Source organism: Anabrus simplex, chromosome 1 (assembly GCF_040414725.1).
Source record: "Anabrus simplex isolate iqAnaSimp1 chromosome 1, ASM4041472v1, whole genome shotgun sequence".
NCBI lineage: Eukaryota > Metazoa > Arthropoda > Insecta > Orthoptera > Tettigoniidae > Anabrus > Anabrus simplex.
In genome coordinates, this window is record NC_090265.1 from 962,043,969 (window position 1) to 962,066,048 (window position 22,080).

The 22,080-nt window shown below is 37.4% G+C and overlaps 1 protein-coding gene across 4 annotated transcripts in view; it reads right to left on the reverse strand.

The window, feature by feature from the left end:
* The window catches only part of LOC136857814 (WD repeat-containing protein 48), a 288,788-nt gene that overhangs the window by 226,871 nt on the left and 39,837 nt on the right, over positions 1–22,080 (reverse strand). For all 4 annotated transcript variants that reach the window (XM_067136763.2, XM_067136762.1, XM_067136764.1 and 1 more), the window contains exons 3-4: positions 13,034–13,246; positions 1,858–1,998 (exon numbers count right to left, since the gene is read on the reverse strand). In XM_067136763.2, coding sequence (XP_066992864.1) covers positions 1,858–1,998; positions 13,034–13,246 — 354 coding nt within the window. The remainder of the gene's footprint in view (positions 1–1,857; positions 1,999–13,033; positions 13,247–22,080) is intronic.

Sequence of the window (22,080 nt, forward strand, 5' to 3'; positions counted from 1 at the left end):
TGATGATGACCTATAACTAGGTCAAAACTAGTCCCTATGTAATCTAAACTATTTACATTTTGTATTGAAAAGGTGGACCTAAAATAATATATTAATTTACTCTATTGATATAGTTGATTCCCACAGGGAACCTGAAATATTTGTCCCGAATGAGTAAATTTATAATACCAATATAGTTGGTCCGTTATTGGAAATTATAAATTTTCCCGCTCTTGACGAGCCCAATTTAGCACACTGGGGCGAAACTCTGGCAACCAGGAAGGAGTTAACAGGAAAATTTGTAATGTCCAATAACGGACCAACTATACTGGTATGTCCTAAGGAGCCGTCCAGTTTCTTTCTTACTAGAACATCCAAGACATATGACAGAAAGAGGGTGAAACCCAGTGCCAACACTTAGCGTACTCCTGTCAAATAGCATGAAGGGGTCTGTTCTAGGCTTTTCGTTCCCATCCGATAGTTAAACAACCACCACCACCACCCTCAACAATGTCTCGTAAGCCCTCACTTCATATGGGCATTGCAGAGAGGTTTGGAATTGAATCCACGCTTTTGGGATGCAATCTGGTGATCGATGGTGAGCTTCATATACATGCCCGTTATAGATAAAATGCAAAAGCAAATCAGATACATAATTAACAGAATAACAACTTAAATCTTCTTTATATGAATAACATCTTCAATTCGTGTGTATGTTTACAACATACAGCACAGAGTGGTTACTGAATTATGGCCACATATCAAATATGTTGAAGGTTCTTTTGTAGCATGTACAACATTTAAGTTGTATGACACTTATTCAACAAAATTTCAATGACAATCAGGAAATATTGTCAGCTAGGTAGTGAATAATACAGCCATCAACACAAGTACTGAGGTATTTGAGGTATTATCAAACTGCCATGAGTATTCTAAGGGCTTAATGCAGAGTAAGTTCAGAGGTCAATCATTATAGCAGACAGATGAACTACGTTCCTCAAACCATTCCAATGAAGATGTACCCAACAGCACTGTATACTGTCATCTTGAAAGACATCACTGTCGCCTGGAAAAAGTGCAACACACTTGGATGCATCAAGTTAGCATGCGTCAAATTCTTGAGGTATCAGTCAAGCGTTTGTCTACATGCACAAGTGATCCAAGTTCCAGCCCGTTAAATATGCCTTTTACCATACAACCTCCTCCACAAACCTGTCCTCTTGAAACAATGCACAATCAATTGATCTTTATATGAATAACAGTTTCATCTGGCATCTGCTCAGAATATTCCCTCAAGCCTTCTTAAATCCAATTTGTATCCTCAGTATATACTGGTCAACCTTGGTTTCAAGTAAATAGTACATTGAGTACCAGCTGCCATAACTTATGATCCATAGTCAAGCTGGATATACTTCCCATGGAACCAAGTTTTATTAGATAGTAAATTGATGAACAGGCTTGTCTACCGGCCTGTATAAGTCTTGAATTATGATGGTTTACCTTTAACCTCACCTATCTGTTGTCCTCTGCATTTTGGAGGTGGTTCAATGCTTTTCCCATTTTGATCCCAGTCCTGTATAGTTCTTAATTCCTCTATTTTACATTCTGTCAGTTGTGTTTGCATCATATGCTAAGTGAATAACACTTCAATTAAGAAATGATATAGTAAGTGCAGTAGTTAGTGAAATCAAGGCATTAAAATTACAGAAATCCTTCCCTTCTTCCATGATATTCAGACTTTTAACTACATACTGTTACAAAGATTTCTTATCTATATTATGTGGAGTAATGTTCTGTGTGCTATTGTAATCTGCTGAACAAGTGACATTCATGTTCTCCAGGAGTAGACATGATTCAGTAATACTCAGTGATTCATACCTTTCAGTTTCATAAGTTTGGCACATGTTCTAGGATCCCACACTCTTAGTACCTTTTCCGTACTACCACTAACAATAGCTGTTCCAGAAGGATTCATTGCCAAACTGTAGATAGAATCTTTGTTTCCATTCAGGGATGAAGCTGAAAAAAAAAAAAAAGATGAGATCAAATGTTAAAAAATATGTAGAATTTAAAAACTCACACAGTTTAACAGCAAATTTACAAAAATAGAGTTAACTTTGTAAGAATTTTCTTTTAACTCCTCTTCATTGTGCCAACTGACTTTGTTACATTCTCTTTATAGAAAGTCTGTAATTTCTGTACTACATTTTTCTGTTCACTACTATTTTAAAAGGTTTATTTTTATTTTTATAATTTGCTTTACATCGCACTGACACAGATAGGTCTTATGGTGACAATGGGATAGGAAAGGGAAGGAAGGAATGGGAAGGAAGCTACTATCAAAATATTGTTAAGCCAGAAACTTCTACAGATGTCCGAGGCGTGTTTAACCATTACACTGCTATGCGTGAGATATACATTACTGGTGATAACGTGAAGTAATTCAGTAAAATATAGTACATTTCACAATTCTATTATTACGTGAATACTACAGTACATACTACACACACCTTGAGCTTTAGGAACATACTATTTCTTGTCCTTCAATGTTCTGAACCCATATGACTAGTGTTACTTGTTCTTTAACACACTGTAGCTGAGTTGGCCAACTTCAGAAACTCTCAAAAAACTTGCCTTGCAAAACAGATTTTAAGGTTAGTTTCTGACAAGTTTTTATGTTTTTGTCTTTGTGACTGTGCCAAAAATTATCTCACATTCTGCCTGTGGAATTGATAAAATATAAGCATCACCTTAGAGTGTGTTGTATTTGAGAACGTTACCAGCTGATTTCATCTGCTCTAAAAATGCTCACTGAATATCACTTCTTTTTGCCACGTCTCTTACATTTTCCAGCTGAAAGTTACAAGACTGGGAGTTCGGAGTCAACTATTTTATCTAAATGTTCCATCTCACTAGTCAGAATTGTATTTGGAAACTTATGAAACATCTAAGGTTAGAAAGTGATGCCTTACTAATAGTAGAAATATTTGTCAATTTCTGCACTCACTAAAGCTTATCTTTGAATGGAAATTTACGTAACATGTAGTCACATAATGAAGAAAATAATGCACATTTCCTCTGACTTCAAGGTGTCCACCAAAGCAAAGGTACAATTCCCTGTCATAAGATCGTAACCACCCTTTTGCTTTGCTGGAGTATGGTGATCTACATCAAGAAAAGAGCTGGAGTTTCTAATAATGTGTGGTGCTATCACATATTGCAACATTTCTCCAAAACAGACCTAAATACAGTAGAACCTCAATAATTCAAATCCCGCCTAATTCAAAGAACCTCTCGATCCTGGAAACATCAGGTGTAGTTTTACATGTTACTTAAATCGTTTAATTCGAAATACGGATAATTTGTCATTCGAAGAACAATGTCAGTCACATTACTGAAATTCAGACTTTTAATTCAAAAACTGCCTTTACATTTTTTTAAATAGTATTTTACAGAGTAACTTAAATTCAAAATTTATCCGCATCAGGATAGAACCTGTTTTCAGGTTCGTGCACGGGTCGCTTTCCGCACTTCCACTCACTTCGGTGTGACTACAGTGTGCTTCCTATCTGCGAAGTTTGAGAGAAATCGTAATTCTTTAGTATTCAGCGTTTTAAGGAACAACACAATATCAAGTTGCAGGCAGAGTGCAGAGAAACAGAATCCGTGAACACTAGCAATGCCGACAGTTGGCAAAAATGCGTGGCTCATATAATCAATTCGTATGCACCGAACAATATTGTCAATGATATAGATGTTGATTCCCACAGGGAATCTGAAATATTTGTCCTGAATGAGTAAATTTATAATACCTGTGGGAATCAACATCTATATCATCTGATGGCCAAGCAGGCATCAATTTTTGTTAATGAGACAAAGTCTTTTAGTGCACTGGCACTGCCGGTGGCTTCAGTTAGCCTACGCAGTGGCCTCCACGGTATGCACTGGCCAGCGTATTGGTAGGTGTGCTAGGTACCAACTGATGAGCCCACCCTAGCACACGAGGGCGAAACGCTGGCAACCAAGAATGAGTTAGCTGGAAAATTTATAATGTCCAATAACGGACCATTTATATTGGTATTATTAATATTGTCAATGCCGATGAAATTGCATTTTTTTAATGCCGAGCCCAAACGGACTTAAAGGAGAGAAGCGCTAATCGGGAAATTGTGGAAGGGTGGGGGGTCATTGTATTGTGTTGCAATGCACACGGAAGAATAAGACTTTCTTCCCTCGTCATAGGAGAGACCAATAAGCCACAATGTTTTAAGGGCATTGGGCACGTTCCGTGCAAGTACAAGTCATCTAAAAAATGTAAACAGTACAGTAAACCAAAAATTAAAGCATTTGCACAGGGGAGCCAGCACAGATTTCTCACCGTCTCTGAATTTGAATCAAGCGCCCCCCCCCCCCCCCCTCTCTTTCACTGCGTGAGGTTATGTTTGTCATTATGCTATCCAAGTGCATTATTTGAATACTGTAAATATATCTTGTTGGATAGCTACATTTTGGAAATAGTTTCCTCCAAGCCATCTGAAAGGTTTAAACTGTGAATCAAAGTTAATTACATACAGTAACGGGTCTAAGGATATTTTGTGATGCGGCAAGGGTTGGCATTTCTGAATTACGAGTTGGCAGTTAAGGGACACTGGGACTGAGTTTTAGGCATATTTTATCAAATATTTCGATTTTTCGATTTTCACATAATGCTCTACCCCTGACCATTGCGGATAAATTAGCGATATAATTTTCCACGTTCCGCCATTTTTAAAGGCACAGCGGGACATTTAAATGCCTGCTGCACAGCCATTTAAACGCCCCTTCCTCTTCGATTCTCACCGAACATTATCCTGCACACGCATTTATGCGTTTTTCATCACATAATTTTGAAATGTGGTGTATGGCACCAACACAGTACTGAAGGAGGAGTGTGTAAACCACATTGCTAAGTGAATGGGAAAAGGTTTGGGACAGATGCTACAAACTTGGAAAGTGAAGGGTGTGCAGTTAGGTGGCCGTTCAGTTGGTCTTACTAATGCTACAGTTACCAAGCTTACCAGCTATTATAGGAATTATATTGTAAAAATCACACTTAATGTAGCAAACATGAAAAATGCTATCTCTGCCACACTCTACCGTTACATATCCACCAACTGTAAGCCCCAACATAAGAAATGCCCCCAAGGCTTAGATGATTAGTGCTTCTATAACAAAAGCATAGCAGAAGGTATGGTACCTCAGAGTCATGATAAAATGTCGGTAGAACTTTCTGAGCCATTAGTGTGTAAGATTATGCCTGTGTATCAGAGGCTGGCCTCTGATGAAGTACTATCCCGATGTGTCCGTGGTGCCACGCAGAATCAGAACGAAAGTCTACATTCTAGCATTTGGAGAAAGAGTCCAAAGGAAATTTTGTATAAAGAAAAAGACTTGAAATTGGTGTATGCAGTGCTGTGGCAGAGTTCAATAAGGGGTGCAGTGCAACAATACACTTGAAGTCGGATATCAAAAGAACTTCAGTCTCTCATGTGACAGAAAAATCAGTCCTTAGGCTGATGCTCCCAGAAAGTATGAAATACAGCGATCGTCCTCTGAGAAGAAAAAATCAACTCGACGAAAGGCGAAGGTCACAAAAATGAAGAAAGAGGCTGAAAAGCGGAAGACGGAGAGTGTTAATTATGCTGGAGGATAGTTCTAATGAGTAAGTCAACTGACAATATTAAAAAATATGCATGACTTTAGAAAAATGCTATTTTCTCAGTTTCACATTTTCAGATGTATAAAATGTCATACCCATTACAGATATGATGCTATTACCTTGAAAATTCACATGAATGTTCCTTAGTACATTATCCATAAACGTGTGCATTACTTTTATGATTGAAATTCTGGTTTGCCTGTAAAATAATTTCAAAACTTAAAATTTCAATAATTTTACAAAAAATAAACCTCAACAGGGGAAAAAGTCCTATCCCCATAGTAAGTAATACAATCTCAAAAACGATGCACAGTTTCATTTATATAAGAATAAGGTACCATTACTTAAAAAATGTGCTATCTGGATGGCTTTGATATGCTTAACATTTAGAATATTTGAATAATTTGCATATAAATATTGGAAAATAATTAATATCTATGAAACTAGTAAAGCTACACTGATCAAACTTAGTACATATATCCATAATAGTATATACCTTGAGACAACAAAATATTCAGGTGATATCTTAATTTTTACAGGAATTGGAAATTTCAGTCCCAGTGTCCCTTAATTCGAAATCACGTAATTCGAAGTCCAATTTTTGCATCCCAATGACTTTGAATTAACGAGGTTTTACTGTAACTGGATACGCAGCACACCTAACTGAAGAGGTATGTCTGGATCTCAAATGAGGAAAAAAAGGAGAGAAGAAGTAAAAAAAAAAAAAAAAAAAAAGAGAGATTTAAGTGAAGAAAAAAACATGAACAGTTGTCCTTCACGTGACAAAGTCTGGCTTGTAATATCACCAGCACTTCTAGTTATTTTCAGTGACCAGGTGAGTCGGCCGTGCGTTTAGTGGTGCACAGCTCTGAGCTTGCATCCGGGAGATAGTGGGTTCGAACCCCACCGTCGGCAGTCCTCAAGATGGTTTTCCACGGTTTCTCATTTTCATACCAGGCAAATGCTGGGGCCGTACCTTAATTAAGGCCATGGCCACTTCCTTGCAACTCCTAGGCCTTTCCTACACCATCATCACCATAAGACTTATCTGTGTCGGTGTGATGTAAACCAAATTGAAAAAAATATAAATTTTCAGTGAAACTTATGACTGTGTTTTCTATTTTTTTTTTTGCTAGGGGCTTTACGTCGCACCGACACAGATAGGTCTTATGGCGACGACGGGATAGGAAAGGCCTAGGAGTTGGAAGGAAGCGGCCATGTCCTTAATTAAGGTACAGCCCCAGCATTTGCCTGATGTGAAAATGGGAAACAACGGAAAACCATTTTCAGGGCTGCCGATAGCGGGATTCAAACCGACTATCTCCCGGATGCAAGCTCAGAGCCGCGCGCCTCTACGCGCACAGCCAACTCGCCCGGTGTTTTCTATTTAACTGAGAGTGTGGTGAAATCTTACCACAATGTTTCTCCTCTTCAGATGAACAAAACATGTGCACTTTGAATGTGTTTAGAAATTTCTCAGAGTTCCTAACTGAGAATTCTTACTCACAATTCTGCTTTTGAATAAACTAATCACATAATCACAGGGTCCCACTCCTGTAAAATTCTTTATAAACACCTTCTCAATAATAATAATAATAATAATAATAATAATAATAATAATAATAATAATAATAATAATAATAATAATAATAATAATAATAATAATTGAGTAGGCACAGGTTTCAGAATTGTTTTCACGCCTGTATTGTGTAAATTTTGAAATTCTCTGAACTTTCCTTTCCTCTTAGCACTCCTTTCCAGATAATAAAATAGCAATTATCATATTTACTCATGTAATAGACCCCCTCGCGGATTCGAAGCCACCCTGGCTTTTCTAGACGAAGAAAATGAAAAAAATAAATCTCGCATACAAGACCCTCCAACGTAATGTGCCCAAGAAGAACAATGATTCTGTATCGAAGTGGGTACGAGTCTTATTGCAGCTCTGATGACATCGCACAAATCTGGGAACAGTTTTGTCAGTATGACCTACGCAATGAAAAATCGCATCAAAGTCATGCGGTACATCTGTGTTTCAAAGTTATGAAATGTCCGCCTCCGTAGCATACGCCTACTGCAGCTCTGATGGTGTCGCACAAATAGGTGAAAAGCTTCGTGTCCAACTCGCGCATTGCAAGCATGCATCATGTATACATCTGTGTTTTGTAGTTAATAAAGTCTGCCAGCATAATGGTTAGCACAATTAGTTGCCGTTCTCGGGAGTCTGAAGTCGATTCCCGGTACTGTACTGGCAGAGATTTACGAATGGCAGGAAGGTTGATATGCAGTATAAAGGGTACATGTAACTCCCCTCCACTGGGGGTGTGTCTAGAAAGAGCTGCACCACTTCAGGATGAGGAAACTACTTTAGTTGAGAAATATTCATGGTTGTTGCTATTTATAAGATCGTAACTCAGGCTGATATAGGTATTTATTGGAAAGAAGTAAGTTTAAAACGTGATGAAAGCTATCCAATTATAATGATTGGTTTACGCGCCAACGTACCTAACAAATAATAATAAAAATTTTATGTGCCCACGTACTTTTAACAATTTTCGGAGATGCCAAACAAAACATACTAGGGTATGCATTAATGAAAAGAAATGGAGACAACGGACGTACAAAATTAAACATTATGATAATAAAACGCATTACCGCCACACCTGTAGATATCCATAAATGTAGCATTCCTGTTATTTTATTCCTTCCGTCCTGGAACTTTTGGCACTATGCGGGCGAAAGCATACCTAACCTAAACAATGTGGTCTCTCTTATCTCATGTACAGCTGTTTACGTAAATCCTGAAGTGATAAATGTAGAGAACAAGCATGAAATATACTTAAAAATAAGGGGCTGCTTTCAACAGGTGCAGTTATCAAAAGAATGCTTCCAGTCACTATGTATTACATTTGGAAGTACAACTCGATTCATATGCTAGTTATCAGCTGGTGGTTTGGCACGCCTTTATTTGGAAGGAGTGGCTACTGCTACACATACACTAACTGGGAATCAAACACCATCTCCAGAAACCATTTGGGAATAGATTCACACTATTTAGACTCTACAGTAGGGAACGAAACCATTTTTAAAAGGTTCAAAAAGACGGGACCTCGTATGCTCTCGATTGCAGTGCTGCAGTGCATGGCTGAAGCGGCTGATGAGATGGCAGTGAAAATTATGTCACTTAGAATGATGACACACCTGCAGCAGGGAATTTGGTGGCGAAAGATAATTCAAATGAAAGCAGTGATCAGATTTACTGTGTGGTAGGCCTACTGCCCAACTGACAGAGACAAATGACTGGCCATTAAGTTCTTTTGTTTCAATATTGCATAATATGATAATACGATAACCTTATCCCTTTCCTCCACGGGGTCGAGTATGAAGTGAGACGGATCTTTGTAGCGAGTTTTTGCGATCGTATGCCCTTCCTGACGTCAACCTCATCAGAGGAATTAATGAGATGTAACGAATGATGTGATATGAGTACCGGTAACAAAACGGACTATATTTAATTTATATGATGGCCTGAAAGTCATGTTCACCATTTATTGTCTTTTTACATTTAGAAATACTACCTTCCAACGAAAATAGCTAGTATAACTCCAATACATAATTTTGTTAAAGAATAGTGCAGAATGTTTGGATGTACAATTTATAGCCTGGGGTCATGAGTTCGCTGCACAAAATTTGAGGTTATCGCATAATGGACCCCCCTTTACTTTTTTTGGCTGTAAAAGTAGGAAAAGGAGGGGTCTAACGCACTAGTAAATACCATATACCTTCCTGTACATTCATGGGCAAACATGCCACCTCTTACTCTGCAGCAAGATTAATAGACAAAGGGCAGCCCACAATGAATATGTTACTCACTTCCCACTCAAACATCCTGCCATACAATTTTTTAATCCTACCATTACTGGAGCTTTGTGAGCATCAAAAGCTACACAGTTTTTTTTTTTTTTTTAATGGAATGCCAAAATTATTTCCTAAACTATAAAACTGACTAAGTGAATGATTTTTAACACAGGCTCTATAAAGTTGAAAATGGTTTGTATGTAGTTCAAGGGGATGGGATTTAACTATGGATAACCCAGAATTATCCACAACAATGCCCACTGCAAAACCTGAGGTAGCCAGGACACAGCTATGGCCATCCATTATACCATCAGAGTGGATGAAGGCCAAAAAATGCCTTCCTGCAGGTCATGACACCAACTGGGAAATCTGGCGAACACTCGACAGACATCACAGAGTGGTGTGGGGAGATGTATAGTGAATTTATGTAAATGGGGTACCTACAGTGTTCCGATCTGTGTGTGTTGGGAGAGACAGACAATGTTACAACTGCATACCTGCAAACTGTGCCCATACTCTTGCATAATGCAAGAGTTAATTGGAGGCTATGATGGTGCTATGAAAGTGGCCCATTTCTGCATGATCACTTAATATGATATATTTTATTTATTTTTAACTTTTAAATTTATATTTGTATCATTCCCTTACAACATCGTATGTTATTGCTTCTGACTCAAATAAATAAGCACCCACAAAGAAAATCTAATTTTTGAGAGGTTATTTTATGTAAATTGAAATCTAAATATGGTACGCATTCATAAAATTTATCTTTGCATTTTCTAGTGTAGACACACCTGAACAATTACAATACTAAGGTGAATTAAACTATACGAGGTCCACTAACGTTTTACACAATTCTTGTTTGAGCTTGACTCATTGTTGTCGCACAGAAAAAAATCAAAGAATCTGTTCTGTTTTGCACTTTGAGCATGGAGAATTCACCTCTTTCTGAAAATCGTTCAGCAATGTTAATGCTGTTTCACCATAAGGTATAATGAACATGTCAACGCTATTAAGCATAATCATTTCTCTGCAATAGGACAGCACATGCACGATTACAAACATAATTTTACGGATATAGATAATGATTTGAAAATATTAAATACAAATCCGAAAGGCCCTTTGCTTAATATATACGAGGAGTTATACATAAAATTTGATCAATATACAAATCCCAATTATAATATCAACGAACTAACTGAGAAAACCAACATTTTATTTAATAAAATTATCCCAATTATAAAGAATGATTACATCAAATTAGTTAACAAACAGCGTCATACGCAAGCCATAGCGCAGACAGTGGACACGCCCGGCCCCGCCCATACACACAACAAGGCTTCCCCCACACACCCCTCCAACCCCTCCACAACAGCCGACAACATTATCAGAAGTACAAGGTACAATACGCGACAGACAGCCAAACAGCAAACATCTCAACCACCCCACAGCAGTAAGTAAACTTCATAGAACTCACACTAGTATTCAACTTTTATTTCAATCAGAATTTCTAATTCAATCATTTCGACTTGCAGATATTCACCATCATAAGAAAGGAAAGAGTCACCATTAACGACCTTGGATTCAAAAAGTGAACAATTTCTAGAACATTAATCAACGTCAAACAAATAGATTATCCAAAAGTTACAAATACTAAATTGGAAAGTGGTTGAGTAATATTCAATACATATTGGCAATGATTACAATAATTTAAACTTAAAACTTGCAAACAACATAAGAAAGTGTCTGTCTCTTATTAATTTGGACTGTTAACTGAAGTTTACATACAACGCACATTACAGTGATTTTAATGTTTTAATGTGTTAAGAGTTTTGCTTATGAGCTATTTCACATAATTCTAACATAATACCCACTGCAACAACGCAAGAACTACTATTATCTGCCGCTTGAGACAGTCAACAGTGCAATTAAGTTAAACCATGTCCACTAAATGACTTTTATTGTTTTAATGTGTTTAAGTGTTTGTTTATGTGCTAACTTCTTATTTTTCTAATATAACCGGAACCGTACAACGCAAGAACCAATATTACCTGCCGCATTAGACAATCAACAGTGCAGTCAAGCACGTTAAACTATATTTACTAATGTTTTATTTTGGCTAGTCATTTGTTTTACTGAACTATCAACATGCATATCTCTACATTTAGTGTAAATTATTGTTAACACATGGGTGACGGGCCCCGAGAAATCTCGTAGTACGCTCGCCAGCGGTAGGTGACGGGCCCCGAGAAATCTCGGTTTTATTCACGACATTCTTTCGGTCTTCCTGTGACATTTCTTGACCATATCTTGAACTATTTCGGATGTGCACATTGAGTAGAATAAATCGTAGATGTATATCTGCCACTTTTCTTTTATTCACGGCCTCTTTTATTCTTTGATTTAGTTTCGAAACGTCGACTTTCTTTCTGCCGGTTCAGTCAATGACAAGATGGAGCGCCCGCGGAATACGGTGTTAGCTGACGACGATATTTTAGAAGAATTATATGCCGATGATCGTTCAAATGGAAATAGTCTAATGAATTAGTGGAAACTGAATGTGAGAGTGATAGCGGAAGTGATATTCAAGCCTCTACAGGCCGTAATTTAGCTAGTGTACTTATTTATTCAAGTGATTCTGACGACGACAACGATGTAAACATTAACGATGTTTTAGGAATTGACGCTGAATATGGTTTTTGAAAGGCAGATCCACTATTACTAGGGGCATTGGAGAGTACCCATACCAACTTTAAAGATAAAATATTGACTGGTTTAATATTTATTAACGTCTTTATAATCAAGTGCACCCTAGTATGGTTAGTAGAAAAATGTCCGGTCCACAGGGTATGTGACAAGCTCAAGCTTCCGGTCAGCAATGTGTTAAAACGACTATAATACCGATCATTTTACAATTGTTCAATTACGTTCATTTCATACAGGACTAAATATTCAAAAGATTGGAGATCAATTAAACTGACTAGGCAAATGCCTATGTTTAAAAATACTCTGATATACTCATCACATTAAAGAAAAGACAAACTCATATTAGTTCCTCACATATGTACATTGAGTGTAATAAGAGCAATTAATTTTTATAATTGTATAATATTGAATTCTCAACATGGGTATAACCACTTTAAAATCGTTGAATTCTAGAGTATGTCATTAACTCTCAATATGAGGCATAATATGTAAATGCAATTCTAGTGTAGCTGAGGATGACTTTTTGAGAGGTCGAAACCGGTCCTACATGTGACAATAAAATAGTATTGATTAGGTGGAACCTCTCTTTCATTTATGACAATAGGGAACAGGCAAGAAAACCCCCACGGGATACTTAAGCATACTGAAGGAAAAAATACCATAATTACTACACCTGAACACTATTAAATAACAAGCTATCTGTTACACAGCTCTCTACCATCACAACTACTGTAGGTTTATTTGACACATCCTCACGTCCTTTTTGGTCAATGATACATGTATTAAACTTACTGGTAACGGTGTTATTGCTGGCTGTAAGTGCAGTGAGGGTATTGACATCCCACAGGAAAATGGCTCGATCAAGCCCAGCCGAAGCCACTTGTTCGCGGTCTCTAGCATATGCAAGTGCCTTCACATAGTCTTTGTGAGTTCGTAGAGTGGACATGCAAAATCCCTTATGAGCGTTCCACACTTTTACAGTTGTGTCTGAACTGGCAGATATCACTGAAAAAGAAGAAAATTGCCATAATACAGGTAAACAAGTACAGTAGAATGTGACAAGTAGTTCTTCCAAATTTAAGTCTTCAAAGTTCACTTAAAAGCAAAATAATGCAAATTAAAGAACCGTAGTACCAATATAAGTATTAGAAATATGAATTCACAGGTCTAGAGAAGAGAAGAAGTCTAGTTTTAACAATTCAAGTTACTAATTTTTAATTACATATGATTAATATATGATAGTACTGTATCTTCCATTTACCCATTTGTTTCTTTGAATGGATTAACATTTTTCTTTAATGAAGAATGAAGCCTTCTGAATGATCCTTAATTTTAGCATGTTTATTTAAAGAGTGCACATTTCTTGTCTTCCCTCAATATACACATCAAGATTAGGTTAAAAAAAAAGGGTGTACAGACATGCATAGATAAACAAAAAAACATGCATTATTTGGCACATTTAAGATCTAAAATATAAAGATGATAAAGCTTTCATATGGAGAAGCATTTATCTGGCATATTGAAGGGAGAGAGAGAGTGAGAGAGATGTATACTCTCATTGTGTCTCAATGGATGAAACTCAACAAGTGTTCGAAGAGTGATATGCTTTGTTGTCGAGTTTGAAAACCTATGTAGAGATCAACCAAATTTTCTGATGAAGAGAAGAAATGGTGTTGCATTACCATACAATAAACCAACAGAATGTGCCATCAAAATGTTGGGCTTGGGTGAAGTGATAACATATGAAACTCACAAAGAAAGCAACAAAATTGAGGGGAAAGTTAAACTACTTTCCACTCCAGAAAGATTAAAGATTGTACTTAACAATAAGATCGTGAGTGATTAATCTGACCAGAGTGCAACCAAGAGAACATCTCTCTTATAGTACAAACATTATAAATAAGACCCTGAATGAAAACCCACAGCTGGACAAATCCCAGGTGCCAGTTTGCCATGGTGACAGAAAAGAAAAATGTATAGTCACCTAATTATTGTGAATGAATGAACAAACTTTTCTCAGAAAAATCATGAGCATTGTTGCAGTGTTATTAATGTCAACAGCTTTATGTGAGAAGGGGATTAATACTATGAATTTACTAAGTAACTTGAGATTGTCACTGCACACACACAATGTGAATGAAGAAGATCTTGAACAAACAAAATCAGCAGAGCACTCATATTTTAAAACAAATAGACATCGTCATGTTAGGAGGGACTAAGAAGGAAACAGTAGTGGCAACTGAAGGTGATGAGATCCTATTAGTTATTGCTATAGTGGTAAGCAAGTATTTTATTCTTCATGCCTGGTTCCTCCTAAGAAATTGTGCATAGATTTTTTCAGATTTGTCCAGCCCTGGAAAAAGCCCCTAAATTTCTGCAAGCACAAAATCAACTTTATATACTGTAGAGAAGCAAATACCAGAGATTTTCAGAACCAAACGCATCTCAATATTTGTGTACCTTACACCAAAGTGTGGAAGGGAACAATAACAAAAACAAGTTTACAATAATAACTAACCTTATGTCATAATGGTCCACCTTTTCAATACTATATTATGCAATGTTTACATTACATTTCTAATCTAGGAACTAGTTTTAGCTTTGGCTGGCCATCATCAGCCTTAATGTAAAACTGTACAAACACATCTAATACCAATGTACAAACACACACCAATGACATTAAAAAGTGTTAAAAACATGGTGAAAGTAAAATCTACAAGTTTACTTTCAGATGCTCACTGGAACCTATTTCAAGCTGAAGTTGACAATAGATTATTTAATGTATTAGCGAAGAAACCCTGTTAATGAGCTCTAAACTCAATAATAACCTTGCTAAAAAAAAACAGCAAAAACACTAACATGCCCAACCAATTTCACCCTCTGATCATAAATTTGTCCAAGGAATCATTGAATGATCCCGTAGTGTAGGGGTAGCAAACCTGCCTCTTACCCGGAGGTCCCAGGTTCGATTCCCGGCCAGATAAAGCTCATTTAAATCAATGCTCGTATGCCAACTGAAATAATAAATTTAACACAGTTGAAAATTGTAATTTAGAATATGCTTGTTTCAGTAAATCGGAATTACTGACATTTTTTTGATCGCCTATCCCATACCTCCTATTGCGGTGTTCCTTAACTCTGCTGTTGTTCTCTTTAACGCTAGGAATATCTTATTTATATCTGTCTATGCACATCCACGGAACACCTCAGGGTGTCTCAGCGCACCACTAGAATTAGGAATTTATTACTCCCCAAAGCTGAACATTGTATGTTACTGCTGATTTAACTTTGACTGCAACCCATACCACGGCACAGTATGGTGTTTTCACCTTGCCTACACATACTCAATCAGGTCTAAGTTTGGAGCTCAAGGGAACCAACTGAGCCATTTAATGGAGTCCCACTCAAAAAAATCAGCCCTGAGCATGTCCGCTTGTGTGGACTGGGGAATTGTCTGACACAAACTGTATTACCTCATCTGGATAGAGCTCCAATGTGAAACAGTCATCTATCTGCTGAAGCACTCCAGCCTCATCGAATGCTATCCACCCCCCAATGCAACACATATGTGACTACTGCACGAACACTCTGATGTATATCTTCTATAGTATTGGGCTTTCTATGGCTTGTAAACATGAACCGACCCAACCTCCGCCAAACTGAAAGAAGTCTCATCAGAGAAGATCACATGATACCAATTACGATTTAACTCTATCCCGGCAAAGGCCTAACAATGGACCATCTGTTCATTAGAAAGAGAATCTTTGGCGGCAGCTTTTCCAAAATTGAGTTCGGCTTCCCATACTCATTTATGGACTATGTATGGCATCCAGAAAAGTTGGTTGCTTCTATGAGCCTCTGCCATTATATATAGGACCTTTTCCTCCTCCAAGGCCAACCAAATTCTATCTCTAGGAATACAATAATGTTTTCTTCAAATTGATGAAGGTCAGAATTTGATCTTTGTTGTATTTCCAATATTTTTCCACAATCTGTTGCATTGCAAAAATCAGGTCCACTGTTGATCTTCCACTCCTAAATCCATGTTGTTCCTCTTCCAGTTGGGGTTCCACCAGTGCCCTTAATATTTTATCTAGAATTCTTTCAAACATTCATTACATGCAGATTCAGTGTAGTAATTCCTCTGTAGTTTCAACAAACTCCTTGGTTTATTTTCTTAAATGTAGCGATAATAATTACATTTTCCCAATCTTCTGGGATTTTCTTGTCTCTAGGTATCTTTAAACAGCCCTACTTATCCAATATATTCCCAAATTCAAAGAAGCTCAAGTTATTTCTAATTTCATCCACTTTTGGGGATTTCCCATTTCTCATCTTCTTTAGTGCTTCTTCTACTTCTGAGAGAGTTACATCACTTTCATCACGTGGATTCTATCAGTATCTCTAATTCTTCATTCGATTCATGTAGGTCCCATTCCACATTCGGTAAATTTTGTAAGTACATTTTCCATCTTCTCTTAACGGCAAGAGCTTCAATGATTGGACTATCTCGTTTATCCATTAGATTTACTGTTGTTTCGTAGGGGTGATCGCTTGTTCTTTATGAATCCATACTGTTTATTCTTGGCCTGACTGGAATCCTCTTCTTATTCCCCTGCAAACTTTGTTCATTATTTCTGTTTCTCTTCCTCCACTATCTCCTGACACATCCTTTTGGCTTCATAGTCTACTTCTCTTTCTCACTCCTACCTTTATCCCATACCTACCAAAATTTCTTTTTTCTGTCTTGTATTTTTCATTCCACTACAGTGTTTCTTTTGCTTTCTTCTTACTTCTAAGCCTTTCATAGATTTCTTCAGTTGTTTCCACAAACACTACCTTAAAACTTTCCATTCTTCTTCCGTATCTCTTATTTCTGATTTTGTAATCTTGGCTTTTCTAAATAAGTCTGTTTATTCTCCGCCTCTTTCAATTTCCATACATTCATTCTTTCTCTATGCTCATTTATTACTGCCACCTTCCCAATCCTTAACTTTGAAACCACTACCCTGTGATCACTATCAAATGTTTCTCCAGGCATTATGGCGATACCTAGTAGCTCTTTTCTTTTCTTTTCTCTATCAGAACGTAAACCATGAGTGACTTCATTCTCCTTTCTCTCCAGCCACATCTTATTTTTCTCGAGTTACTTTTCTCGAACTATGTGTTTCCAACTATCATTTCATTTCACTCGCATAAGTTCAATGAATTTATTAAAAACTATTTATTCAGGAGGGCAGATCGGAAAGTAACGCACAATAATTTTTTCACAAAATTTTTTATATGTGCCGAAACCAAACAAATCACAAATGCTTTCATCTTTGACCTTTTTTTTTTTCATAGTCACCAAGTTTCTTAACATATTTCTACCATTGTGGTTCCTGTTTCAATGTTCCCTGTTCGTAGAAGTCCGTTTGGTTTGAGTATAGCCATCTGCGGACAGCTGATTTCTCTTCCGCATCTGTCACAAAGTGTTGGCCGGCCAGGAATTTCTTCATGGGGCCAAACAGATGAAAGTCCAACGGTGTCAGGTCTGGACTGTATGGTGGATGTTGGAGCACCTCCCACCCAAATTTGGAGAGTTTCTCATGAACAGGAACATCACCATGGGGACAGGCATTGTCATGAAGAAGTTTCACACCGTCAGCATTAACGTTGCGGCATTTATCACAAAGGGCACTACACAGAGGTGCCAACCTTTGAAGTAGGTTATCAGTAATCCCATTTTTACTCATGCAACCCCCAAACCCTCAAAACTTTTATGAGTCAAATCCAAAGCACCCCGTTTGCCCTTTCCTACAGCAATCTATTCTAAAGTATATCACATTACACAATAACATTTGCTCATTACCTGTTAGTTCTACGATAAAAAAATCTTTGTAGCTTGTTTCGCACCCAGCAGCTGCTTTTCAGTGTAGGTTTTCTTGAAACATACTTCCCCCTGAGATGACATTTTCGTCTTCAGAACCATAAGCGATTCCAGTGTAGATGTACTTAATGTAGGCCTGAATTTTGTCTGATTTTTCCTAAGAACACTGAAAACTCTTTCTGTGGGAGAGGTACTGTGAGGTACACTTAGTACTGCAAATACAGCATTACTTAAGGATTTATACTCAATTTGTCCACTTTCATTTTTAAGCTCTGCAATGTTGCCCCAATTCACATCAATGCTAGGTCCATGTACAATATATTCAGGGAAAGTATCACACTGGTAAACTGCAAATTCACTGGGCAAGTTGGCCGCGCAGCTGTGAGCTTGCATCCGGGAGATAGTGGGTTCGAATCCCACTGTCGGCAGCCCTGAAGATGGTTTTCCATGGTTTCCCATTTTTACACCAGGTAAATGTTGGGGCTGTACCTTAATTAAGGCCACGGCCACTTCCTTATAACTCCTAGGCATTTCCTATCCCATCGTCGCCATAAGACCTATCTGTGTCTGTGCGATCTAAAGCCACATCTCATCAGCACCTGGAGCCTTCCCATTCTTCGATATTCTTACGACATACTCTACTTCTGCACGTATGATATCCACACCATCGTTCCGCCCAAGCACCATGATCCTCATTTCTGAGGTCCAAGAAGAGATTTTGTACATATTCCATTCATTCCTTCAGTTTCTCTTCTGTGCTTGCTAAGATGTCACCAATCTTATTAAGGAGGATTGCACTACCCTTCTTGTTGTATGCACCAGTTACTTGTTTCACTTTCTTGCACATGTTGAAGAAATCATGTTTTACAAGTAATAAATCTCATTGTAGACCGTATTGGACATCAGATATGAACATTAAAACAAGAATAATAGTTAACACCACCTTTCCAATACTTATCTTTCCTATATTTAGGAAATAAACATTACAACAGGCGTTGTAAGATGGGACATGTTTCGCTTAACAGTAGTAAGCATCATCAGCCGAAAATAAATCTTAGCCTAAAGTTAGGTCAGGGCCCTGAACCTAGTGTCCTTAACATATATGGCACCCTAAGAATCAACATTTATATTTATAAAATGAAAATAGGTTTAAAACTAGTGTGAAAAAACATGGAATGTTACAACATGGCTAAAAGAAAAAACACAATCGAGTTGAGACAGAGTATAAGAACAGAAAGTAGGCTATAATACAGAGCTGGTAGTGAAATAATTAAAATCATTAGGATATCATTGTTAACATGGAATGTTACAACATGGCTAAAAGAAAAAACACAATCGAGTTGAGACAGAGTATAAGAACAGAAAGTAGGCTATAATACAGAGCTGGTAGTGAAATAATTAAAATCATTAGGATATCATTGTTACCAGTCAGTCAATCAGAATGTTCAAACATAAAAATAAGCGTGAAAATATATAAGAGTGTTCATCATGGCTGAGTTAGAAAAAACACGTAATCGTGTTGCCAGAGGTAAAAACATAAGGTACAACATAGAGTTGGCAGTGTAGTATCAAACTCATGGCTGCCAGTCAGTTAATTAAAGTTTTCACACTTGTCAGCACCAGCTTACTTGGGAATATGTATAACAACATTCTGCCGAAAATCAGATGGCAGTTCTCCTGTCTCATACATCTTACACACTACATGGAATAACATTTCCATGCTGGTTTCTCCTAAGGCAGTCAGTAATTCAGAGGGATTGTCATGAATTCCAGGTGCCTTGTTTCCATTTAGGTCTCTCACAGCTCTGTCTAATCCTGCCTTCAAAATGGGGTCTCCCATTTCATCAGCATCAACAGACTCTTCTTGCTCCAGAAACATAGCATCTATGTCTTTACCTTGATACAACTGTTGGATATTTCCAGCCTTCTTTCTGATTTGTCTTCTTTCCCTAGAACAGTTTTTTCATCACAGCTCTTAATAATCATACACCTAATTTCCTTTCTCCAAAGGTTTCCTTGATTTTCCTGTATCCACCATATACTGTAACTTTCCTAGGATAATAAACCCTTCAATCACTACTGATCTGCATTTAGGGCAGTTAAATAGGTGGCAGACTCCCTATCTGTTGTATTCCTAGCCATTTCTTAAAGGACTGCAAAGAAACTGGAAATTTATTGAACATCTCCGTTGGTAAGTTATTCCAATCCATAACTGCCCTTCTTAAAAATGAACATTTGCCATAATTTGTCCTCTTGAATTCAAATTTTATCTTCATATTGTGATCTTTCCTACTTTTAAAGACACTACTCAAACATATTTGTCTGCTAATGTCATTCCGCGCCATCTCTCCACTGACATCTCGGATCATACCACTTATTACATGTTATCTCATTTCGTGGTCCGTATTGAGCTGTCATATAATATTTATTTAAAACAATCTTTGAAGGTGTCCACCTTTTCATTACAATTTATTTTTCTTTAAACGGAATCTTTACATTTACATCGATTCAGTTGTTGGGACATGTTTCGCCCTTATTTAGGGCATCATCAGCCAGTTTCTCAACTCAAAATCTTCAATTACAACAAGAATTCTGATTATAATTTTTTTAATTTTTGTAACTATTTAGTTCATGTTATTTTAAAATGCCTTGTTCAACAATACATAAAAGTACCCACTTGACTAGAATAGCTACTTGTGTGGAGAAGAAAGCATTGAGACAATGTTAATCCTTAAATAAAATTCTGGGATACATAAACTGACTATGAATTTAACGCCGTTGAATCACTTGGGTAGTTATTTAAATTCTGTCCTACTGTCTATCAATATAACGGTTCTTCCTTGGATGCGTGTTCTTAATGATACACTTTAACGTTTATGTTCGAAAACTTTTATTAAGGTGCTCTAACTACTCCACTTCTGTCCATGGGCACCCATATGACAGTCTGTAGGTGAGGGGGGGGGGAGGGCTAGATCTGGGGGTATGTAGTATTTTTATTTTGGAAGATGAATGGCGACTTGTATTCCATGGTAGAATAACACCCAAGGTATCCTCTGCCTGTTGGTGAGGGGGTGGTACTAGCACTTCTACATAATACCGACTTTTAAATCATTTTCTTGAAAGAAAAACACCTGACTACATTAGATTTTGCCTTTCTCTGAGAGCTAAGGGTGGGGGCGGGGGGGGGCGGCGGTCCCCCCCTTGACCCCGGGCATGGGTGCTCTTGCTTCTGTTAACTCTTATTGAGAGAACATATGTAAAATGGATATCCCTACATATTTAAAAAAAATTAAAAATAAAATAAACTGTATTGAAAAGGAGGACAACTTCAAAGATTGGTTTGAATAAATATTACATACCACTTAATCGAGCAGCTCATCTCCTTTCTCCCAATTTTTGTATCACCATTCGTCAACATACTTGTACTTCTCCTCCAGCCATTCTTCTTCAGCTATCTCACTTTCTATCCACTTCATTCTTTAATCGCCTGTGTTCTTTTCTGCCCTCTTCATTTCTTGTATTCTTGTATTTTTGTCATTCATCAACCTGGTCTAGTATCTTCTAAGTTATCCAATGATTCTTAGTTGATCCTTACTTCCTTCCTAAGATTTCTTCGTCAGATCTACCAACCTCATTTTTCATGACTCTCCATTCTTCCTCTATTCTGTTTCCTTCAGCCTTTTCATTTAGACCTTGTGCAACATGTTCCTTGAAACAATCTCTCACACTCTTTTCTTTCAACATGTCTAGATCTCATCTCCTTGCATTCCTTCCCTTCTTCAATTTCTTCAACTTCAGATGGTATTTCATGACCAACAAGTTGTGGTCAGAGTCCACGACAGCTCCTGGGAAAGTTTTGCAATTCAACAGCTGATTTCTGAATTTTTGCCTAACCAAAATGTATTTGATACTTTCCAGTGGCCCCAGGTCTCATCCACGTATACAGCCATCGTTTCTGCTGTTTGAACGA